The following is a 26,050-nucleotide window of genomic DNA, read 5'->3' as shown; positions in this document are numbered from 1 at the left end:
CGCTACCGCTTGAGCCACATCCCCAGCCCCTCTCTTTCTGTTATGAATCGACAGTTTGTTAGGGGAATTACTGCTTGTCTTCTATTATGCACCTTAAAATGCAGACTGATCCTGAGCATTCCTGGCTTTTACAAAATAATCCTGTTACTCAAAGAAATAATATGATTATTCAAAATACATTAATTTTGGAGCCTCTCAATCTGTCCTCCTGTTCCTTAACTGCACATCCACTTAAAAAAAAAAGTCTGTTTATTCCTCAGGGCTCTTTTTCTAAATTTCCAATTTCGGGGGGGGACCCAACATGGCGACCGGTGAGGAGGCAGCACTTTTAATGCCTCTGCAGTACGGGACCAGAGAGACACATTAACAAACCTACATGTGACCTGCTGAGAAATTTCTAGCAAAATTCCGCTGAAAGGAGACCTGCCAGGAATTAGTAAGTTTAATTGGAGGTGTCAGCTTGTCCCAGACGACTGAATCTCGGCAAGGCAGAGCAGGGGCACAGTCCCGCCAGCTGCTGCCAAATGGCCGCTGCCCACACTTTGCAGTGAACATAGGAGTGGGCGCTGCCTGCCTGGGCCCCCGCCCGCCAGCTCTGGGAACTGCCACCGGCCACCTCCAAGTGGCTGCTGCCACATGTTGCAGCGAACTTAGGAACGGGAGCTGCCTGCCTGGGCCCACTCCGGCCCGGCCACTGGCTGCTGCCCACACGTTGCAGTGAGCTTAGGAGCGGGTGCTGCCTGCCTGGGCCCCCACTGGCCCGGCTCTATGAACCGCCGCCGGCCGCTGCCCACACGTTGCAGCAAGCTTAGGAAAGGGCGCTGCCTGCCTGGGCCCACGGCGGCCGGGTTCTGTGAACCGTCGCCAGCTGCCGCTGGACGACCGCTGCCCACACGTTTCAGCGAACGTGGGAGCGGGTGCTGCCTGCCTGCGCCCTCGCCAGCTCAGCTCTGTGAACCGCCACTGGCTGCTGCCCACACGTTGCAGCGAACTTAGTAACGGGCGCTGCCTGCCTGGGCCCACGCCGGCCTGGCTCTGTGAGCCGCCGCGGGCCGCCACAGGACGGCCGCTGCCCACACGTTGCAGCGAACATGGGAGCCGGCGCTGCCTGCCTGGGCCCCCGCCGGCCCGGCTCCGCAAAGAGCCCTGCCCGTTTGGGGGAATCAGGAGTGGCACGGGACCCGCGCGGGAACTCCCGGCTAAGCTCCCACCAGTGCTGACAACTGAGGTCTCTTGCACCAGCTTTCGGGGGTGTGGCTAAGAGCTGCTGCACAGTGATTGGCTCCCGCCTACTGAGAGGAGAAACTTGGCCCGGTGGGCATAGCTCCATCTACTGGAAGAACAGTTAATCGAACCCTAGGACTGCATTTATAAATTTTTTTTCTTTTTTAAATCGATTTTATTTTATTTTATTCTATTCTATTTTTTAATTTCAATTTTCATTTTTATTATTATTATTATTTTTCTTTAAATTCCTTTTAATTTTCTATTTTTTTCTTTCCTTCTTTTCTTCTGTCTTTACATTTCTTTTCAATTTTCTTATTCCCCCTTCCTTGAATTCTACCTGCTTACTCTCATTCTCTTTAATGACTTCTTCCCTTCCCTTCTAATACCTTTCCTCCCAAGCATCAAATAAATTTATAGGAGTAAACAGTAACTCAGCAGTCAAACAGAACAAGAAGCAACATGAGCAGCATGAAAAAGTAAAGAAGAAAAGGAGTACAAACAATGCAGGATGCCTAAATATTCAGGAGGACCTAGAGTCATCAGAAAAATGGTCATATAAAGAACTCAAGGAACACCTTAGACAGATGGAATGGAACCTTAAAGAGGCTATGAGACAGCAAATTCAAGCAGCAAAAGAAAACATTGAGAATGAATTACATAAACAGATAAAAGAATAAGTTAAACATTTTTATCAGGAGAAAGAGATTATAAAAAATAATCAAACAATAATTCTAGAAATGAAGGAAATGATAAACCAAATTAAAAACTCAATTGAGAGTATCACTAATAGAGTGGAGCAAGTAGAAGCCAGAATGTCAGATAATGAAGACAAAATATATCATCTTGAAAAGAGTCTAGCCAACTCAGATAGGCTGGTTAAAAATCACGAGAGAAACATCCAAGAGGTATGTGATAACATAAAAAAACCAAATTTAAGAGTCATCGGGATAGAGGAAGGGGTAGAGAATCAAGCCAAGGGAATGAGTAACCTGCTAAATGAAATAATTACAGAAAACTTTCCAGAAATAAAAAAGGAAACAGATATACAAATTGTAGATGCATACAGGACACTGAGCATACAAAATCACGGTAGACCAACGCCAAGACACATTGTTATGAAGATATCCAATATACAGAACAAAGAGAAAACATTAAAAGCTACAAGACAAAGGAGGCAGATTACATTCAGGGGTAAACCAATAAGGTTAACAACTGATTTTTCATCACAGATGCTGAAATCGAGAAGATCCTGGAACAACATATTTCAAACACTGAAAGACAATGGATGCCAACCAAGAATTCTGTATCCAGCAAAATTAAGCTTCAGGTACGACAATGAAATAAAAATCTTTCATGAAAAACAAAAGCTAAAAGAATTTGCAGCCGGAAAACCAGCATTGCAAAGCATCTTGAGCAAAACACTACACGAGGAAGAAATGAAAAACAATAACCAAAGCCAACAGTGGGAAGTACCTCAGTAAAGACAGACAGTGGTGGGAAAGCTAACCATGGAGAAACAAACTAAATTAAAAAAAAAAAGAGATAAATAATCAAACATGGCTGGAAGTACAAAACATACATCAATAGTAACTCTAAACGTTAATGGTTTAAACTCTCCAATAAAGCGACATAGGCTGATAACATGGATTAAAAAAACAAATCCAACAATATGCTGCCTCCAGGAGACACATCTGACTGGAAAAGACGCACACAGGCTGAAGGTGAAAGGTTGGGAAAAAATATACCACGCACACGGTCCTCGTAAGCAAGCAGGGGTGGCCATCCTCATATGGAATAAAATTGACTTCAAAACCAAGTTAATCCAAAGGGATAAGGAAGGACATTATATACTGTTAAAAGGAACCATTCACCAACAAGATATAACAATTATCAATATTTATGCACCAAATAATGATGCTGCGACGTTCATAAAACAAATTCTCCTCAAGTTTAAGAATCAAATAGACCACAACACAATAATTATGGGTGACTTCAACACACCGCTCTCACCATTGGACAGATCCTCCAAACAAAAGTTGAATAAAGAAACTATAGAACTCAATATCACAATTAATAACCTAGACTTAACTGACATATATAGAATATATCAGCCATCTTCCAGTGGATATACTTTTTTCTCAGCAGCACATGGATCCTTCTCAAAAATAGACCATATATTATGCCACAGGGCAACCCTCAGTAAATATAAAGGGGTGGAGATAATACCATGCATTTTATCTGATCATAGCGGAATGAAACTGGAAATCAATGATAAAAGAAGGAAGGGAAAATCCTATATCACATGGAAAATGAACAATATGTTACTGAATGATCAAGGGGTTACAGAAGACATAAAGGAGGAAATCAAAAAATTCTTAGAGATAAATGAAAATACAGACACAACATATCAGAATCTATGGGACACAATGAAAGCAGTTTTAAGAGGGAAATTCATTGCCTGGAGGTCATTCCTCAAAAAAAGGAAAAACCAACAAATAAATGAGCTCACACTTCATCTCAAAGCCCTAGGAAAGGAAGAACAAAACAACAACAAATGCAGCAGAAGGCAAGAAATAATTAAAATCAGAACAGAAATCAACGAAATTGAAACAAAAGAAACTATTGAAAAAATTAACAAAACTAAAAGTTGGTAAATGTTATTCACCACATCAATAGACTTAAAGATAAGAACCATATGATAATCTCAATAGACGCAGAAAAAGCATTCAACAAAGTACAGCATCCCTTTATGTTCAAAACATTAGAAAAACTAGGGATAATAGGAACTTACCTCAACATTGTAAAAGCTATCTATGCTAAGCCTCAGGCTAGCATCATTCTGAATGGAGAAAAAATGAAGGCATTCCCTCTAAAATCTGGAACAAGACTGGGATGCCCTCTATCACCACTTCTATTCAATATAGTTCTCGAAACACTGGCCAGAGCAATTAGACAAATGAAAGAAATTAAAGGCATAAAGATTGGAAAAGAAGAACTTAAATTATCACTATTTGCGGACAACATTATTCTATACCTAGAAGACCCAAAAGGGTCTACAAAAAAACCACTAGAACTAATAAATGAATTCAGCAAAGTGACAGGATATAAAATCAACACGCATAAATCAAAGGCATTTCTGTATATCAGCGACAAAACTTTTGAAATGGAAATGAGGAAAAACACTCCATTCACAATATCCTCAAAAAAAATAAAATACTTGGGAATCAACCTAACAAAAGGGGTGAAAGATTTATACAATGAAAACTACAGAACCCTAAAGAGAGAAGTAGAAGAAGATCTTAGAAGATGGAAAAATATACCCTGTTCATGGATAGGCAGAACCAACATCATCAAAATGGTGATATTACCAAAAGTTCTCTATAGGTTTAATGTAATGCCAATCAAAATACCAATGGCATTTCTTGTAGAAATAGATAAAGCAATCATGAAATTCATATGGAAAAATAAAAGACCCAGAATAGCAAAAGCAATACTAAGCAGGAAGTGTGAATCAGGCGGTATAGCGATACCAGACTTCAAACTATATTACAGAGCAATAGTAACAAAAACAGCATGGTACTGGTACCAAAACAGTCGGGTGGACCAATGGTACAGAAGAGAGGACACAGAAACTAATCCACAAAGTTACAACTATCTTATATTTGATAAAGGGGCTAAAAGCATGCAATGGAGGAAGGATAGCATCTTCAACAAATGGTGTTGGGAAAACTGGAAATCCATATGCAACAAAATGAAACTAAATCCTCTCCTCTCACCATGCACAAAAGTTAACTCAAAATGGATCAAGGAGCTTGATATCAAATCAGAGACACGGCGTCTGATAGAAGAAAAAATTGTCCCCGATCTACATATTGTAGGGTCGGGCTCCAAATTCCTTAATAAGACACCCATAGCACAAGAGTTAATAACAAGAATCAACAAATGGGAGTTACTTAAACTAAACAGTTTTTTCTCAGCAAGAGAAACAATAAGAGAGGTAAATAGGGAGCCTACATCATGGGAACAAATTTTTACTCCTCACACTTCAGATAGAGCCCTAATATCCAGAGTATACAAAGAACTCAAAAAATTAGACAACAAGATAACAAATAACCCAATCAACAAATGGGCCAAGGACCTGAACAGACAATTCTCAGAGGAGGACATACAATCAATCAATAAGTACATGAAAAAATGCTCACCATCTCTAGCAGTCAGAGAAATGCAAATCAAAACCACCCTAAGATACCATCTCACTCCAGTAAGATTGGCAGCCATTATGAAGTCAAACAACAACAAATGCTGGAGAGGTTGTGGGGAAAAGGGTACTCTTTTACATTGCTGGTGGGACTGTAAATTGGTTCGGCCACTTTGGAAAAAAGTATGAAGATTCCTGGGAAAGCTGGGAATGGAACCACCATTCGACCCAGCTATTGCCCTTCTCGGACTATTCCCTGAAGACCTTAAAAGAGCGTACTACAGGGATAATGCCACATCAATGTTCATAGCAGCACAACTCACAATAGCAAGTCTGTGGAACCAACCCAGATGCCCTTCAATGGATGAATGGATTAAAAAAATGTGGCATCTATACACCATGGAGTATTACGCAGCACTAAAAAATGATAAAATCATGGAATTCGCAGGGAAATTGATGGCACTAGAGCAGATTATGCTTAGTGAAGCTAGCCAATCCCTAAAAAACAAATACCAAATGTCTTCTTTGATATAATGAGAGCAACTAAGAATAGTGCAGGGGGAAAGAGCAGGAAGAAAAGATTAACATTAAACAGAGACATGAAGGGGGAGGGAAAGGGAGAAAAAAGGGGAATTGCATGGAAATGGAGGGAGACCCTCATTATTATACAAAACTACATATAAGAGGTTGTGAGGGGAATGGGAAAATAAACAAGGAGAGAAATGAATTACAGTAGATGGGGTAGAGAGAGAAGATGGGAGGGGAGGGGAGGGAGGATAGTAGAGGATAGGAAAGGTAGCAGAATACAACAGTCACTAGTATGGCATTATGCAAAAATGTGGATGTGTAACTGATGTGATTCTGCAATCTGTGTTTGGGGTAAAAATGGGAGCTCATAACTCACTTGAAGCCTATGTATGAAATATGATATGTCAAGAGCTTTGTAATGTTTTGAACAACCAATAAAAAAAAAGACAAAAAAAAATTTCCAATTTGGTGTTAATTGTAAAAGTCTATCAAGTTTTTAAAATTTCATCAATTATTACCTTCTTCCTTTCCAAGAGTTACATGTTCTTTTTCTACATTGTTTTCAATTTTCTGAATTCTATAGATTCTTAAATCTACATATATCCTCAGATTTATAATTTTCAAATGTATAGTTTTATAGATGTCTTCACTTATCTCTTTGTGTATCCTAAACATAAACATTTTGAATTTTTTTTTATTGTTGAAAATTTCAAACTACACAAAAGCAGAGATGCCCTTGCTTCAACAGGATCATCTCATGGCATGATTATTTCACCTATACCTCCCATCCTCCAATAACTCCAGTTTAGGCACAAAGATTGTTTCCAGATTGTTCCATAAAACTGGACTGAGTCCCCCCCCCCAGTTGTTTTTATGTTAGCTATCCTTCTGAGCATTAGATTGTTTTAAAAATTGTACTTTGTGATTTTTGTTCATTGGGAGGGTTCATTTTGAATGGCAGGAGTTCAAAAAATTTGGCTTACATGATTTGCTAAAAATTGTTCCTTCTGTGTTTTAACTTGTCTTGGCTGGTGGCCTCCTGTTTCCTCTTCCACTACCCATCTTCCCTCAGCCCTGGATCTAGAACCAGGTGTTGTAACAGCAGTTTATCCCCCACTGTGCTATGGGGGAGTAGATCTAGGCACCAGCTGACCTGTTTCAGGTCCTGGGTCCCTGTCACTGCATCCTCCTGTACACAGCATCATCTAATTTGGATGACCAGATGGCAGCTGGAGGCAGTGTTTCCAGGCTCCTTCCACAGAGGGAGGGATCTAGACCCAGCCCTGGTTTCTTCTCTCTGATCTATGCTTTTAGTCTCCTATTCCCAGAGCCACCAGAGGCCTGCCCCTTCTGGACACAACCCACAGGTCTGAGCTTCCGCTCTGCCTTCGGGTTTGCATTATCTTGTCCACTTCTCACTTGTGTTTTAAAGCCTGGTTATGTTTGTTTTCTGTTTTCTCTTTTTAAATTTTATCCATCATTCTAAGCCTTTTAGAGAAGAGGAAATATACCACATGACCAGAAATCTCCCATATATATGGATTTGGATTTTTTGCCTTCCCCTGCTTTTTTTTTAAAAACTGTGTATGTACACCAAAAGTTTTCCTTTCAATGCATTTTTGCCCTATTTGTAAATATTACTAAGATACTATTGAAGGAAACAGTTGAAAAAAATCTTGGTGACATCTTGTTTTTATGAGGAGGCTTTGTATTTAAAGATGTAGCCAGTCATAGGCTGGTGTTTGAAAATTTATTTAGTAATTATAGGGATTAGGTATTAACTCTTGGTACCCCAGACAGACTCTGGGGACTGTCTGCTCAGAGGCACCCTGCTGCTCTGCCACGTGCCCTCCCACCAGCCCACTTGGGTTCCTGCTGCTGCAGGATTTCCTGCCTCTGCAAGAAGTCTCTTTCCACTCCACTAGGATGTCCTCCTCTACCAAGCCACCCTCTACTAGAACGGTGCCTGCTTCTCAGTAAGAAGCCTTTCCTCTTTGGCAGTGCCCAAGTCAGTTTTGTCTCCTTAGAGCTCACGTGGTTGAAGGCACTCTTGGCATTTATGACACACTAAATTGTGTTGTGCGTATTGGTGGTAACATTTTACACTTTACGTTCCTTTCCATCTCTGTGGTTCGGTGATCCTAAGTATGAAGTGGGTTGAGGGATGGTGGGGAAAATATGTCACTTTTATTTTCCCTTGTGAGACTTTCATGTCAAGAATTCTCGTGAGGGGAAAGGGGGGAAAAAAAAGCAAGGGGGAGAAATGAATTACAGTAGATGGGGTAGAGAGAGACGATGGGAGGGGAGGGGATGGGGGATAGTAGAGGATAGGAAAGGCAGCAGAATACAACAGACACTAGTATAGCAATATGTAAAACAGTGGATGTGTAACCAATGTGATGCTGCAATCTGTATACGGGGTAAAAATGGGAGTTCATAACCCACTTGAATCAAAGTGTGAAATATGATTTGTCAAGAACTATGTAATGTTTTGAACAACCAACAATAAAAATTTAAAAAAAAGAACACTTGTTATATCATACCTCCCTAACTAGAATACAAATAAGCTTTTATTTCATTACAATTTCAAGCTTAGCTCCTTTGTATACAGATGTAAAATGCTTGTAAAATGTCTATACCATGAGTCAAATTTTTTACAAATTGAAAATATTTCTTCACAAATATGGAAGTATTTTGAGAATAAAATTACCCAAAGTAGCAACTGGAAAAAAAAAAAGAATTCTCAGGTAAGTAGGAAAACCCATCAAAAAATAGTTTTGTCTTTTAAGCTGAAACAGGTAAGAATATTGGTAATATTTATATGTTACTTGAAATAGATTCACACTATTCTCAATTATTTCTCCCAGCTGACCTCCCAGCTGGGAATATTCCCTGTTAGACAAAAACTCCAGTTAGAAATTTGAGCAAGGATTGGTGGTAGCTCAGTGGTTGACTGCTTGCCTAGCATGCACAGGCTCTGTGTTTGATCCCCAGCACCACAAAAAATTAATAAAACTAAATTAAATTAAAAAAAATGATTTATGTTCCATTATCTTGTATATGTGGTCCAAGAGAATAATTTGTAGTCGAGTCATAAGGTTCTGGTGTGAGCCTGCAGTGCAAGAGGCTTGGTTTTCTTACCTGCAAAATGACTTCTTGAACTAGATGGCTTCTGAGTCCCTTCTGAGTGAAAACCTACGATTTTATGACGCATTTAACTTGAGGTTGGAAATGTCATGCCATATTCTTTGATTTTTCTCTGCAGGATATTTGCATATCTGCCAGTAAGGAAAAGGATATTGAGGCCAAGTTGACTCAGGTGATTGAGAATTGGACCAACCAGAACCTGAGTTTTGCAACATTTAAGGGCAAGGGCGAGCTCCTGCTCAAAGGAACCGAGTCAGGAGAAATCATCACTCTGATGGAGGACAGTTTAATGGTCTTAGGCTCCTTACTAAGCAATAGGTAATTTTATCATTTGGGGAAGAGACTTTAATTTGGTGTTTAGGGTTATAAAATATTAGGTAAACCCCAAGTTTGCAGCTGTGGTACCACATGAGTTTCTGCCCTACAGTGCTAGCTCTCACTTGTTCCAATAAGAACTATTTCACCCCAAAATCATGGTCCCCCTCCTTTCTTTAATGGTACTCATCTGCCCTGACCTATTTTTTCCAGGTGTCACCATCATAATTATGCCCCGTTCCATTGGCAGGTTCTCTGAACATCTTGGCTCCATACTGAGATGTCCTCTTTATTTTATTGTGTCTTTTTTGTTCCTCTGAGTTCTTGTCATTGCTGTCTTTGGCTAACCCTGTTAAGCATTTGTCCGATGTCTCAGGAAAAGCAAGCTGGCCACACATGAAAGCAATGTACCCATGAGGGGGCTTGGCACTTAGAGACTTGCATTTTTATGGTGAAGAGTGGGGATATTTGTGCTGGTTCCACTGTGGTCGAATGAGGCCACCATTCATCATTAACAAGCTCAGAGGCACATGTGATCTGAAGCACAGACTTAGGAAATTTCAATGGGAATGTCAAGTCTTTGATCTGGGATTTGCAACCTGTATTCTCTTACGTGACTGGACCATAGTTCCTGGCTGTTTTTTTTTTTTTTTTATCCTAACATACCTAATATGTCACAACCCTATCATTAACAGACACAATGTCCAGGGAACATGGGGATTCTCATACCCCTTCTCCAGATTCCTGGGTAATGAATGGCACCTGTGTGGTCTGGCCCCAGGAGCAGCCTTGTATTTGAATAATGTATTAATTGACTGGCTTGAATATATTGAGATCAAAATCCCAGAGTACCTCCTCTGCTCTCAGGGAATCTGAATAGTCCTTGCAAAGGTGATCCTAAGATGTTTATTGGTTCCTGGACTTCATGGGCAGCTACTTCCCCATTGCAGATTTTGCCATCCTGACTTCCTGCATGATGACCTCTTGAAGAAGAGGGCGTAGATTGTCCTGAGCTGTGTCTGTGGCCAAGGAGGTCAGGATGTAAATCCTTAAACTTTGTATTTGCTTGGATATAACCTGACAGGTATAATACCTATATATGGTCCTGGTAAACTCAGCGTTAAACTAGGAAGAGTACCGGATATCTACAAAGTCGTCACATTTTGGGAGATTCTCCTCCTAGAGAACTTTGCAGCACCTACTGAAATCTGGAAATCCTGTTTCATTACTAACCACAAACTGACCTCAGAGGAGGCACTGCTGTCCTCTGGGGCTACTGGATGTGGTTTCAGAAGCCCTAGTGAATCAGTGCTGTTCCCCAGGAAACTCTGGATTCCACATCAAAACTACTTGCCATGGCCATAAACTGAACTTAGCCTCATGCTGTAACTAAATTTGGAATCCTTACCCGGTAGCTGCCCATCAGTTCTTCCACGGCATCCACTCTGTTTCTTGTGTTTCTCTGTTGAGCTCAGCTTTATGGGTACCTTGTGTTCTTGTAAACACCTCAGTCTTGCACACGTCCCCCCATGGGTGAGGGAAAGGGTTCCCCTCCAGAGGGATGGGCTGGCTGAGAAATTAAAGCTAAGAAAATAATAATATGAAATAACCACAAGACACAGGAAATATGTTTTCGGGGAGCGGGCAGTGACCGGCCAAGCTTAAGAGGCGTGCAGCTTCTAACAAGTAAAAGGGCCTGGACGTCTGGTTTATTTGTATCGGCACAGATCAAAAGGATTTGATAGAAAGTTCTTCACAAAAACAGGATAGAGGTGGGGCCAGGTAGGCTTCTCGGTTCTTAATGGGTCACACCCATCTCCAGTGTTGTACCGGACCTTTTGGCAGTGCTGGGTGGGAGTTCACATGTATCCGGCCATCTCACCAGCAGGGGTGCCTCTGGGAGTTCTCAGATACCAGATCTTCCCACTCAGTGGCTTTAGTGCTCATCTGGTCCACGCACATTTCACACATGAAATCCCAGATCAAAGACTTGACATTCCCATTGAAATCTCCTAAGTCTGTGCTTGAGATCACATGTACCTCTGAGCTTATTAATGATGAATGATGGCCTCATTCGAGCCACAGTGGAACCGACACAGATATCCCCACTCTTCACCATAAAAATGCAAGTCTCTAAGTGCCAAGCCCCCTCATGGGTACATTGCTTTCATGTGTGGCTTCTCATTCTTCAGCCAACACTGATGACCAGGAAACAGATCCCAGACTGTTTTGGTGTAGTTCTCCTGGATTGCTAGCACTGCAGAATTGTAGTGCCTGGTGGAATTCATGGTCTGTTACTGCCATCTATCCTAGCTGGTGACCTAATGCTGGGTTCACAAAATCTGTCTATTCCAATAACTTAAGAAAATGACAAAGAAAGCATGCAAACACACAGAAGTACCTTTTCAAAATCTGTGATGCCTCTCTGATCTTAAGGGTCTGTGGAAAGAGAGAAAGCCACTGGAATTCTTTATTCTTATATAGGGGACACACAAGGGGAGGTTCCATGGAACATTCTATCCCCCAAAAGGTAAAAGGGGTAGGATTACAAAGGAACAGATGACAGTTCTCAACCCCAGTGGGTGATGGGTGATGCCTGCACCTGGAGCCACACCTTGTTATCTGAGCTGAGGTAATGCTGAAGTTTCTGCAGACCTCAATAATTGTTCAGTGACCTAGACATCAGGACTTAAAGGTGTGTTCATCCAGGGCAGCTCCTGACAGTTTATGGGTGGAGGTGGGACCTCAAACTTGACACTAATTTTGCTGTAATCTTTCTCTGTCCTCTCCTGATCTTTAAGGATTAGATTTGTTTTGTCGCATTAGAGATGATCTGTCTCTTAGATGAAGACTTCAAGACCATTCATAGAAGGAAAATCCCTGGGTAAAAGTCTCTTTCCACAGAGTAAAGCAAACAGTGGGTTATGTGTCACTCTCACGGGAAGTCCCCACTTGGCTTAGGCTCACAGAGTCTGGGAAAACCACATTATTCTTGTTATTCTTTTACTGCCAGGAGCAACAGCACAGTACCTATGCCAGACCTCCATGCCATAAGACTTGTCCCATTTTTCTATTTTATGACTGACACATGAGAACAATAAGTGAAATCACTATAATTATATAAGCTTTATTAATAAAAAGCACAAATTTCCTTAGTTGTATGATATTTCTGAGGGACTGCCCTTTTAGAACAAAATGTTTATTCCCAAAGAAATGTTTCTCCTGTGATTGACTTCGTTAGGTCACACTATTTACTAATCTTCCTTGAAACATAACATTTTTCCATTCTTGCCTTTTAGATATAATACCCCATTTAAAAAAACTATACAGAATTGGGTGTATAAATTGTCCACTTCCTCAGATATAATTGAAGAGTGGCTAGTGGTGCAGAATCTTTGGGTCTACCTTGAAGCTGTCTTTGTAGGTGGAGATATTGCCAAACAGCTCCCTCAGGTAAATAAGGATTTTGTAAGCCTGATAAAATAATTGGGTATGTGTGACCTGCAAGTCTCTGTGAAAGATGTGTGGTTAAGTTTTGCCCATGCTACTGGTTGGCAAACTCTGGCTACTTTAAATATAGTTTTATTGGAACACGGCCACAACCACTCATTTGCATATTGTCCATGGTTGCTTTAGCACTATAACAACAGAGCAGAGTCATTGGAACATACACCGTATAACCCACAAAGTCTTAAATATTTATTATCCAGCCCTTTATGGGGGAAAAAAATGCTCACCTCTGATTTACATTAGCAGAAAGAAGAAACAGTTAGTTTCAAACACTGAAAAATCTTGAGATGAACTATGTGAGGTTACTTTCAAATACAGAACTGTTAAATTATAGTAGTTCATCTCTTCCAAGAGCTAACCTTATAATATTCCTCTGAGAATTGTATTAAGATTAATCTGTATTCTGTAGGCACAAATTAACTCTTAGTAAGTCTGCTACTAGCAGATCAGAAACATACTTTAAGGTAAAGAAATAGCCTGAGAACCTTGTAATGAAACCTTTGAAACAGCTCCTTTGGGGACTTTTAAGCAAATGTCAATAATTAACTGATGGTTTTAGACTATGAAGGTAACTTTCCTATTAGAAAAATTAAGCCTGAAATAATTAAGCTAGAAATTCCTAAAGGCTTTCTATCTACAAACGGGATCTATATAGGTTATAAATCAAGGACAAAAAGTATTGAAAATACTCGATTTTTTTCCTTTGTAATACATTTTTAGAGCACAAAACTAAAACATATTGGTTTTGTTTTTTAATTAGAAAGTTGCATTTTTAATAGAGGCATAATTATGCCAATTTCTAGAGGCATTTTGCAACTGAATGCAAAGTTTCCTATCATCCATAGTAAGTAGAAAGTTTTCATTTGCACAAATGTAAATGAAGCTTTGTTTTGTGTTTTTACTGTTTTTTTACCCCCTTTTTTTCTTTCTTATCTCCTGCCTGGGGTACCAATGAGTTGTAATTATTCCAAGGACCCTGAGATCAAATTATTTTCATGCTTCTTCACTTTTTGTTCATCGAACCAAAACACCTGGAGTGCTGAATGACTGGATTTGAACTTTAAGTTGATAGCTCTGCAAATTAATCATGTAGCACTTCAAAAAAAATGTATTAAACGCAAGGAAACAAATAACTAGTAAACCCCATTGTGATGGAGAAGTATTTTTAATAAGAAGCTTTATAAGTTCAGGGTTTTGTGTTCTTCAGAATTAATTCAGTTGAAAAAAAAGTGGTTTAAATTACGTAGCCTAAGATTAATCTAGGCTGGTTTGAAGAACTGTAAGAAAGTCCAAACTGAACACTTTGCGTTTTCAATTATCCACATGCTAATCTTTACTCCCTATGGATTTATTTTTAGGAAGCAAAACGGTTTCAGAATATTGACAAGGCGTGGATAAAAATAATGCAGCGAGCTCATGAGAATCCCAATGTGATCAGTTGCTGTGTTGGAGATGAAACCATGGGGCAGCTCTTGCCCCATCTACACGAGCAGCTGGAATTGTGTCAGAAGTCACTTACAGGGTAAGAGCCGACTCTTAAAATGATGCATCATTTTATATGTAATGGTGTTTTATCCCACACAAATTACTAGTGTGGACTGCTTTTCTTTTCTGGTGATGGTTGAAGTTGGAATAGGATTTAAAATTTTCACAAAACTTTAGTTTTTCTTAGACTTTTTGTAGGTGAGTGAGGGTATTGTGTTAGTTTCCTACCATCTTAAGTGCCCTTCAACAGAGGAATTGATAAAGAAAATGTGGTATATCTACACGATACAGCCATAAAGCCATATTACTCAGCCATAAAGAAGAATAACTTCGTGACACTTGTCAGTAAATGGGTGGGTCTGGAAACTGTCATGCCAAGTGAAATAACCCAGTTCCCCAAAGCCAAAGGTCGAATGTACTCTCTGATATGTGGAAGCGAACCCACAATAAGGGGGGGCAGAGGGGAAGAATAGAAGTTCAGTAGATTAGACAGTGGGGAGTGGAGGGCAGGGAGGGGGCGTAGGAAAAGGAAAGACAGTGGAATGAATCTGACATAACTTTCCTATGTACGTATGTGAAAACATCACAGTGAATCCCTTCATCATGTACGTCTACAAGAATGGGGTCCTAACTAGAGTAAGATATATTCCATGCTTGTATAATTATACCAAAATGAATTCTACTGTCATGTATAACAAAAAGAACCAATAAAAAATTTAAAAGACATTATATTAGTTTTCTAAGGATGCTGTGACAAATTATGTGGCTTAAAGCCATAGAAATTTATTCTCTCACAGCCCCTTAGGGACCAGAAGTCTGAAGTCAAAATTGTCAGCTCCCTCTGAAGGCTTTATGGGAGGATCCTTCCTTGCTGCTCACAGCTTGTGATGGTGTTGGGAGCTCCTTGGCTTGTGGCCACCGAACTCCACTTCCTATGTGGGTTGTTACCTGGTCAGCTCCTTTTCCTCTTTTACAAGGACACTTGTCTTTGAGTTTAAAGCTCATCTGGATCATCTGGATTATGTAGGATGATGTCTTCTCAAGATCCTTGATTTCATTACGTCTGCAGAGACCTCCTTTCCTAATATCACACTTATAGATTGTAGGGAATAGTATATGGACATGCCTTCTGGAGGGGCTACCCTTCAGTCCACTATGGGCAGGGAGTACAGAATTTCACTGAGAGAAGAGCTAGTGAGATGAATTCACAGATAATTAAAGAAATTTGTAAATGTTTTTCTTAAAATCGAATTTGCTTTCAATTTCCATTTGAAATAGGATGATGATATAACCCAGTTTGTTCCAGTGACTGCCTCTGTCCTGAGTTAGTGGTTAATGTCCCCCATGTCATCCTCACAATGTGTGTTGGAGCACAGCCTTTGTTCTCTCTAAACAGTCCAGAGGTGATACCTGTAGGTGTTTGCTGTTATCTTTTTGAAGATGTTAGTGATGTCTTATGAAAAATATTCATAGTTCAAAAAAAAGGTCACTTGGTAATGTGCTGTTGACTTTATCTGAAGGTATTTGGAGAAGAAGCGGTTATTATTTCCGAGATTCTTCTTTGTATCTGATCCAGTTCTCCTGGAAATCCTTGGACAAGCCAGTGATTCCCATACCATACAGGTACAGTCTTAAGTATCTAGGATTTAAGGTGCTTTTTCAACACCATGCATAATCCAAAACAAAAACAAAGTTAACATCCGAAATGGGCAGACAGGAAAGATGAGCACTAAAGATTATGTTGCTTATAGAACATCCTTTTTACTGTGAATTCTGAGCCTGCCAGTCTCACACAATCCAGTGGCATTGATGATGTAGTGTCACCCGCTGTACCCCTGGCTAGCTGTGCGACCTTGGCAAGCTTCTTAAATTTCCCGTGCCTTGGTTTCCTTATCTGTAAAGTAAGGACATTAATGGTCTCCACCTTATAGGATTGTCATGAGGATTACATGAGACAATACAAAAAACAGTACTGCACCCAGTGTGCGCTCACTGACTGGATTCACCCTGATGAGAATCTTATTCTAAATATTCTTAGACCAAATGGGGTCATGGTTTAGATTGGTCCTTTTTTCTTCTCAAATGCTTTTAGTCATTTCCAAGAGCAGCACCTCAGGAGGAAGAGACAATCCACATGCCAGGGCATAGGAGGCCTTACTTATCCCAGGCTGTTTCTGGTTTGGGGATCTGGGAATGGCTACTATTTTTTTCCTTGTTGGCTTCCAGGGAGTTGTGTGGGTGAGAAAAGAGAGGAGGGATGTAAACTCTGTGAAAGGCAGAGGGAAAGCTAAGGGCCAAGGCAGGACTGGGCGTGTCTGGGAGGCGAGAGGGCTGGTATGATTCAGGCTCCATCTGAAGGGAGAAGGGCCAATCTAGTGCCATCGAATTTTGCAGAACTTGGAGAAAACATTCTGTGGGATTTTAAAAAGTGAGCCTCAGAGCTGGGGTTGTGGCTCAGTGGTAGAGCACTTCATAGCACGTGTGAGGCCCTGGGTTTGATCCTCAGCACCACATAAAAATAAACAAGTAAAATAAAGCCACTGTGGCCCTCTACAACTAAAAATATTTTTTTAAAAAAATGAGCCTCCAAAGTCATCCAAAGGCCAAAGCAGAGTTGGGTTTTTTTGGTTTGTTTGTTTGTTTTTGGTTTTGTTTTGCTTTAGAGGCAGGGAAGTAAATTTGTTTATGAGGATAAACAACACTAAGGTTTTTAGAACATCTCCGTGGCTTGTGTGTTGAGCCTCATGTGTCATGTTATGTCTCTGTCGTGTTTCTTACAGCCACATCTCCCTGCAGTGTCTGACAACATAAATGAGGTGACATTTCATGCCAAAGACTACGATCGTATGATGGCTGTCATATCAAGAGAAGGAGAAAAAATTATTGTAATTTGCTTTGGTTATGATTTTGTTATTAAGACTTCTTTAAAAGTTGAGGTTAGGGAGAAGGCAGCGGGCAGAGGGTTGGTAACCTTGGGTTCTAATTCTGTAGCTCTGACCTTCTTACAAACTTGTTTGGTGAAATCATTTAACTTCACTGAGACTCATTTTTATCATTGATAAATGAGAGTTGAGACTAGATGATCTGTATAGTTCCTTCCAATTATGGTAATAGATGATTATACCCATGTTCTACATACTTTGTATAATTATAAAACAATTTGCGTGGAGATATCATGATTTATAAAGTCAAGTGTGTGACATTTAAAAATCATTGTCGGTTTGTAATCTATTTGTGTGAATGTTTTTAGTTGGATAGTCCTGTGATGGCCAAGGGTCCTGTAGAGATTTGGCTTATGGATTTATTGAGAGTGCAGATGTCATCCTTGCATAATATAATTAGGTCTGCATTCTATCAAATCAGCGATTCAGGATTTCAACTTTTACCTTTCCTCAGTCACTTCCCAGCACAGGTGAGAAGCATGGTATTTACTAAATATTAATTAATGTTAATTCCCAGTACGGTATTTACTAATGTTAAAAGAAAAGTAATGGCTGGAGTAGTGGCTTAGCAGTAGAGCGCTTACTTAGCATGTGCGAGGCACTGGGCACTGGATTCAATTCTTAGCACCACAAGACAATAAATAAAATAAAGGTATTGTGTCCAACTACAACTAAAAAAGGAAACGTATATTAAAAAAAAAAAAGGAAAGAAAGATAGGGAAATCAGGGGTGGGGTAGAGTGGAGTGAGGGGCTGCTTAGGTGGCGTGGAACTGACAGTGTGCAGGCTGCTGTAGCTTTGGACTAAACTGGCCACCCATCTGTACCCAACCTCATCTCCCCACAACTGCCTGTCAGCCGGCACCATCTACCCAACATACCCCGGCAAAGTGTTCTCCCTTCATTGAGGACATGTGGCAAGACTGAAACCACTTATGGAAAATTTCATCTTCCAGATACACACACACACACACACACACACACACGCATGCCAGTTCATAGGTAAATAGGATACTGATGCAGCCCTGGGAATGCACATATATGAAAGGGATGAGCCTGCCTTTTCCTGAGATGAAATCTGTCTTGCCTTTTTGTTTCTCTTGACTTCAAGTGATTTAAAGGGTAAATTGGTGTACGTGTCAAGGAGGCTTTCTCCTGCAACTAGCATCTTAGAGAGAAGACCTGGAAGAGGCTGGGGGTGGAATGGCTGTTTTCACAAACTGCTCTCATGTCCCGTGTCTCTTAGAAATGCATTGTTATGCATCAAGTAGTATTAAAACCCAATATCAGAAATGAGTTTCATTAAATCTTCATCTCAGATAAATGAAAAATGGTAATACATGATCTGATCAGAAATAGTATGAGACAGAAGACGAGAACTATCCAAGGAAAATACAGGCAGTTTTTGCCCAAACTATATTTCTTCTGCAACAATTCCCCACAACACGAATTTGAAATCCAACCCACAGTGGAGACAGCAGAGATGTTAAGAAATTACTCATTCAAATTGCATGTGCACAAATATGGAATCAACCTTTATTGGACGGAATATTTTAATATTATGATTTTTGTATTACATAGTATCTTGATAAGTTTTAGTATTCTTATTAGTATTATTACCTGTTTGATAAAGCTTCATAAAGTACTTTATATGGTAAGCTTAGAAAATATCTACTTATTTTAAATCAGCATATTTTCCCTCTCCTAGGAAATGCATCCTCTATGTTCTGAAGTCTAATTTAGACCAAGGATTTAGTATTGAGTGGAAAGTTGAGAGCAAGTTCAGAGCCATGGTGAAGTGAAGCAGGGTATAGTAGGAAAGTTGACCAGCTTTCAGGATTTTCTTTATATCCATATATATATAAATATGATATATAAAATATAATGTAAAAATAATGATATGTGTGTATATGCACATATAATGAATAATATTGATGGTTACTTTTATGATCTCTCCTAGAGCAGAAATTATAGGTGTTAGGAGACACCTATTTACAATTTCTTTATGCCTTCACCAGGATGCCAAGGACAAGCTTCTGCCCTCCACACTTTCTGTCTTCTGTAGTTAACTATAAAAATAGAGACATAGATGACATAGATGGCATGGATATTATAGAGAATGAGAGATCAAGAAAGAAGATAGGCAGCATATTGTATTTAGAAGATGCAAAGAAACCTTTGGAAAACCTTGCTCAAGGGAAAATACACAGTGAAGAGTTTATTAATTCCATTTGCTTTTCTTGAGAAAGAAAAACAGTGGAGGTATCTGGTGATCTCAGGTCCTCTATAAAAACATTTCATAAGCATCTTCTGTAACATATGCTATAATTTGGATGTGTCAGAAACTTGACCCCAAAGCAATAGTATTGGGAATTGGGGTGTAATAAGAGGTGATTACGTCATAGGGGCTCTGCCCTCGTGATTAATGAATGTCATTATAGCCAGAGTAGGTTGGTTATCATGTGAGCAGTTTTGGGGGCATATTTGGGGGCTGGGGCTGTAGCTTAGTGGGAGAGCGCTTGCCTAGCATATGAGTGGGTTTGATCCTCAGCAGCACATAAAAAATGCAATTTAGATATTCCTCCTTTTTAAAAAAATTACATGCCAGCCAGTTGAACAACCATATATATATATATATTCATTTGTTATTCTGAATGTCTGGAACCAGTTATGTGATATAAACCAATTAATTATTATTTATTATTTATTTTTTAAAATAAAGGCAGTCTGTTCATCTACAACTATAAAAAAAAAAAATAGAACATGTTTGGCCCCTTAGCACTAGCTTGCACATGCTCTTGCCCTTCTGCCTTCTGCCATGAGATGATGTAGCAAGAAGGCCTTCACCAGGTCCTGGCTCCTAGATTTTGACTTCCCAGCTCCCAGAACTGTGAGGAATAAATTTCTTTATAAATTGTTCAGTCTGTGCTATTCTGTTATAACAACACTAAATGACTAAGACTACATATGTAGTTTAATAAACGGTGGCCATTAATTATTTACTTGTGTACATTGAAATAATGAAATATTAATTAGGATGTGAGATGTCTGCACTCCCTTTCAGAGTAGTTTCTTGGTTAAAAACAAGTAAAATCTGGTTTGTCTTCGTGTGAATAAGTCGCCACTACATCTTATTGTAGATATGTTTTAAATATTTCTTTACTGGGTTTGCAGGTTGGGCTTCTGGGAATTCAGATGTTATGGACACATGATTCAGAAGAAGCTTTAAATAATGCAAAAGATGACAGGAAAATCATGCAAGTAACCAATCAGAAATTTTTGGATATTCTAAATATTCTTATTAGCCAGACAACGCATGACCTAAGCAAGTTTGATAGAGTGAAATTTGAAACTCTAATTACCATCCATGTGCATCAGAGAGATATTTTTGATGATTTGGTAAAGTATCTTTTTTTCCTATATCAAAGTAATTTAGTGTATTAATGAATAATGAACAGTTAAGGATTATACATATTGCCTAACTTATGTGAACTTTCCATTTTCTTTTTTGTGTCTATCTCCATCAACACCTGTGTGGGATAGTTTGAACAACCATATATGTATATTCATTTGTTATTCTGAATGTCTAGAACCAGTTATATGATATAAACCAACAATTATTTTATTAAACGATTATTGGGGATATGACATAGTTGAGGTGGGATGGGTCATGAGCTATGATGGACTAGTTAGGAAAGGCAAGTCCAGGTGGAATGCAGCAGATTTAGGGAGCTCTCATGACTTTTTAATTGATCATTCCATAGTGCTTGATTTGGTCAAGGTTCTGTGGGGAGGAGTAAGTGGGGTGGTTTTGAATTTTCCTTGGAAACTGGAGCTTTGGGGCCCAGCTAGGTTCTCCCAAGGTGGGGATTCTTACCATGGGATAGGGGTCCAGATGGCTTTCATATACCACCACCATCAGCCCTCTTTGCCTTTATTCTACTTAATTGCATCAATCTTAATGACACCTCTTTCCTCATTACAGATACATAATCCATTACCACTTAGGGCTCTTTTTAGAGAATATGATCACAGACTACCTATTTTAAAAGTTCCAGTCAGATAAATTGCATTTATTGAAGACTGTTTGAAGACATGGAGTCAGTCATCTGTTCTTTTGCAATCTAGATACTTCTTCTTTTTTAAAAAAATTACATGCCAGCCAGTTGCATTGGCATCACCTGGGAGCTTATTAGAACAGCAGAGTCTCTATCTAGTCTTCCTCCTCCTACCCCAGACCTACTGAAATCAGAATCTAAGGTTTAACAAGGTTCCCAGGTGATTCATATACATATTAAAGTTTAAGAAAAACTACTGTAGGATTTTTCTCTGGATCAAACTAATCAGAAGGCTGCATACTTAACCATACTGCTTTTCACAGACTTGTTTTCACTGAATTGCAATTACCCTTATACTTTGACTTTCAATTAAGTCCACCTCTAGAAACCCTGGAGTTGAATCCATTATTGTATCTGCTATGAACCTACTATGGAGGACATTTTTGCATCTCTGACTTCTAAAGCTTAAGACCCATGGAAGAAATTTCTTGTAAAACTAAGAGCTGGATTGAAGCTGTAGCTCAGTGGTAGAGTGCTTGCCTAGCACATACAAGGCCCTGGGTTTGATTCCAGCCCCACAAACTAATAAAAAATCAAGAACAAAAACCCCCTAAGTGCTGAGCAGAGCTTTACTTTCATGTAGAATGGATTAAAAAATTTAAAAGCTCATAAAACAAAAACTACAAAACAGTTTTTGTCTTAATTACCACTAGCCTCACATTAAGTTTGCATCTTGACTACAATAAACCTTCCTGGCCGGCATATATTATCTGAAACTTTCCCATGTGTCATGCTTACAACATTGTAATACATGTTAAGTCAGAACTTAATGAATGCATTAGCTGTTCTTTTTCTCCTCCACCTCCTTCTTACCAACTTAGTGGATTTTGAATGCACCTTGCTGACTGCATCTTGGTGGCTCTGGGTCCTTTATTATAGCAGAGACCCTGGGGATGGGCCCAGACTGTTTGCTGAAAGGAGCTCTTTGAAGGTGATGACTACAAATGGTGCTTTAAGTGGAAAGCCAGCACCCCTAACTGGAGGGGAAAGCATGGTCATAAATAACTCTACGAACAAAAAATGACAAAAAACAAGACTACTAATAGCAAGACATAGGGAGACCTGGTCAGAGGAAAGCTGAACATGAGCGGCCACAGGTCCATTCCTTAGCGTCAGCTGAATGACGTGGAAGTGGGCCTGCTGGGGTTAAGAGCAGTGAAGAGGACCACAAGCCACTTTCCTGAGTGGGCAGGACTGAGGTCTCTCCAGGTTTACCAGTGAAAAGTCATGAAGCACCTCAGAATGCAGTTGGTGGAATGGAGTTTCTACAGGTGTTTGCCTGGTTTATGTCTATTCTGTTGGACCCAGCCTAATACCAAGCACAAGAAAGGAATCAATAAATATTCACTAAATGAAGATAAATGAAGATTCACTAAATGAAGATGACAGAGCTTGCATTCCTGGTGGCAGGAGCCCAGGATGCCTTGACCAACAAATATATGCTGATGACCAGGCAGGTCAGGTGGCGTGGCCATAGTGCTGGTGCAGGAAGATTTGTGCCACTATAACCATGCATTTTCTTGTTTCATATCTTCAGTGGCTTCCAACTGCCATGAAGACCCTCCCTCAAACTCTCTCCATGGCCCGACAAAGCCCCAACTCTCATTCTCAGTTGTACTGACCTTTTTTCAGTTCCTTGAATAAGCTAAGTAGATCTTAGATTTTGCCCATTATGTCCTTGGCTAATCTCAACTATTTATCCAGGTTTGAGTTTAAATGTTCCTTCCCCTGAGTGCCCCTCTCTGACCCCCTAGACTAGATTAAGGCCTCTTACTACATATTTTCATGAACTCTGAATTTCTCTGGCAGAGTATTTTTTCATACTGTGTTGAAATTCCTGGTTTCACTGTTGTCTTTTGTCTTTTTCTTTGGTCAGAAGGCAGGAACCACATCTGTCTTTGTTCACCCAGCCTAATACCAAGCACAAGAAAGGAATCAATAAACATTCACTAAGTGAAGGAGAATCAGTTCATGAACAATTGAACAAAAACTGCCTATAAGCTTGAATTTTAGGCTATTGCAATGCAGTATGTCACTTTTTTTGTATTTATGTTTTTAAGGTAAAAATGCACGTCAAGTCAGTTACTGATTTTGAATGGCTGAAACAGAGTAGATTTTATTTTAAGGAAGATTTGGATCAAACTGTGGTATCTATTACAGATGTTGATTTTGTTTACCAAAATGAATTTCTGGGATGCACTGATCGCCTTGTTATCACTCCGTTAACAGATAGGTAGGAAACTCAGTTCTTGTCATTCTATTTTGTAATTAAATAACATGCTTAAAATTGTTTTATAATTGTATTTGAAATATTAACAAGCATATTGCTGTCATGTTGAGCCTGTGCCAGCTCATCAAAGCCAGTCTTAACAATGCAGTAACCTTAGCTGTTACTTAAATGAACACGCACATTAAATTTTTATGAAGTAGGAAAAAAGTGAACGAATAAAAGCAAGTTTGAATGTTAACAGTGAGCAATTTAATAATAAATTTTAGACTGCAAGACAGAAAAATAGCCTGAGAACTATAAAGGAAGTTATTAGTATTGCAAAGAAGGAGATGCCTTGAATATCATCTAATTCAGTCTCCAGGATTTTTTCATATTTAGAAATTGATACCTACAGTGAAGTTTCTTGACCAAGCGGAATGATTAGTCAGGAGTAGATCCCCTTACATTTCTTTCCAGTATTTGACACAGGGCAAGAACTGGGAATTTTATATCTTTGTCTCTCTCTCTACGCTCAGTTCAATATGCTGTGCATAGAAAGCACTCAGTGTTTGTAGAATTAACTTAAATTGGGATTAAAAACAGTTAAATGTTTAAGTAGGTCTGTTTCCAGGTAAAATTATGATACAATTAAATTATGTCTTGAGCCTCCTCCTGACTTCTCCAACCCCTCCTTTGTTTGATCCCCTTTTTTATGTGGGTTTCTCAAGTAGCCCTTTCCCATCATCTTGGCCTTTCACTTGTTATAGTGCACGCACAAAGCCTTGTCTGATTGACACTTGCAGATGCTACATCACCCTAGCGCAGGCTTTGGGAATGAACATGGGAGGTGCCCCGGCAGGACCTGCGGGCACTGGCAAGACAGAAACCACCAAAGACATGGGCAGGTGTTTGGGGAAGTACGTGGTCGTGTTCAACTGCTCAGATCAAATGGATTTCAGAGGCCTTGGAAGGATTTTCAAAGGCAAGTGTGAAATAATGCTCATTATTTTTTGACATAAATCTAAAATGATATGCCAAGTACTTAACATTAGTGTGGGTTGAGCTATAGAATATTGTTCTTTTTCTGGATCAAAAGTGGCTTGATACGATCATTTTCATGGGTTTATTACTGGTGATATAGTCCATGCATTGAATGACTATTGGATTATGAAAGTGGAATCAATATATAATGGACTGAAATAGCATTAGAGAAGGTAAGATCACGATAGCAAATTGGTGATCTGTCATTCCCTCCCTGTGTGAAATCCCGCTGAACTGAAACATTTTTTAAAAGCTTAGCAACCCTGGAAAGTAAGAAGAGAGTGGCCATTTGCAGTTGGAAAATTTTGAGAAAATCCTGGAAGGTAGGTAATAGGTGATTTTAGATTGTCAGAAAACAAAAACAAACGAAACGTTCAAGGGCATTTCAGCTTCAGAGCTCAGTCCTTAGAAATCTCTTTTGATATCTATATGCATTCTCTTGGTGATCTCGGGCAAACCCAAGCTTTAAATACCATCTGTAGGAGCTGGGGTTGTAGCTCAGTGGCAGAATGCTTGCCTAGCATGTGTGAGGCATTGGGTTCGATTTTCAGTACCACATATAAATAAATAAAATAAAAATCCATTGATAACTAAAAATATTTTAAAAAATATCATCTGTAGGATGACTCCCAAATTTATGTCTCTTGGAAACTCTGTAAATGTAAAATGTAAATGCCAACTTAACACCTCCACTTAAAAGTGTAATAGGTCCAAATTCCCCACATCCAGCACCAAACTCTTGAGCTCTCTCTGTTTCTCTCTCTTCCTTAGCCTTCTTCATTTTCCACTCCATTCTTCTAGGTGCTCAAGAAAACTCCTTTACTCCTCTGTTTTCTCTCTTATTTACATTCAACCTGTCAGCAAACACTGTTGGCTTTACTTTCAAAGTGTACCCCACATCTAACACCCTCGTCTCACTGGACCATTTCAGTAAGCCTCCTAACTGGTCTCCCTGTTGACCCTTTCCCCTTCTGTTCTAGTCTCCAAGCTGCACCTTGGTGATGCTTCTACATGTAGGTCAGACCCTGACACTCTGCTGCTGAAAGCTGTGCAGTGGCTTTACTCATAGTAAAAGCCAAATTCCTTACAGTGGTCCTGTTGTCCTGCATGCTCACCCCCACTCCTTCCCGGGTCCCCAGTGCATTGCTCTGGCCTCTGACCTCACCTCCCAGTGCTTTTCCCTCACTCTCTTTACCATAGTCTTATTGACCTTCCTGATGTTGCTTAGACACCTGAAGCATACTCAACCCCCAGAGACCTGTTTGTTACATTCTTTTCCCAGATCTCTCTCCACGTGGCTCACTTTATAAAGGACATCCACAGCATACACAG

General features: G+C 39.7%; 1 protein-coding gene across 2 annotated transcripts in view; it reads left to right on the top strand.

Moving 5' to 3' along the window:
• The window catches only part of Dnah8 (dynein axonemal heavy chain 8), a 286,935-nt gene that overhangs the window by 110,446 nt on the left and 150,439 nt on the right, over positions 1-26,050 (top strand). For both annotated transcript variants that reach the window (XM_005318733.5, XM_078020075.1), the window contains exons 33-41: positions 9,219-9,418; positions 12,715-12,868; positions 14,284-14,447; positions 15,931-16,033; positions 17,191-17,295; positions 17,661-17,822; positions 20,525-20,749; positions 23,529-23,701; positions 24,481-24,659. In XM_005318733.5, the coding sequence (XP_005318790.3) occupies positions 9,219-9,418; positions 12,715-12,868; positions 14,284-14,447; positions 15,931-16,033; positions 17,191-17,295; positions 17,661-17,822; positions 20,525-20,749; positions 23,529-23,701; positions 24,481-24,659 (1,465 nt within the window). The remainder of the gene's footprint in view (positions 1-9,218; positions 9,419-12,714; positions 12,869-14,283; positions 14,448-15,930; positions 16,034-17,190; positions 17,296-17,660; positions 17,823-20,524; positions 20,750-23,528; positions 23,702-24,480; positions 24,660-26,050) is intronic.

This window comes from Ictidomys tridecemlineatus, chromosome 8 (genome assembly GCF_052094955.1).
Source record: "Ictidomys tridecemlineatus isolate mIctTri1 chromosome 8, mIctTri1.hap1, whole genome shotgun sequence".
Classification (NCBI taxonomy): Eukaryota; Metazoa; Chordata; class Mammalia; order Rodentia; family Sciuridae; genus Ictidomys; species Ictidomys tridecemlineatus.
This window is presented reverse-complemented; position numbering and strand designations above follow the sequence as displayed.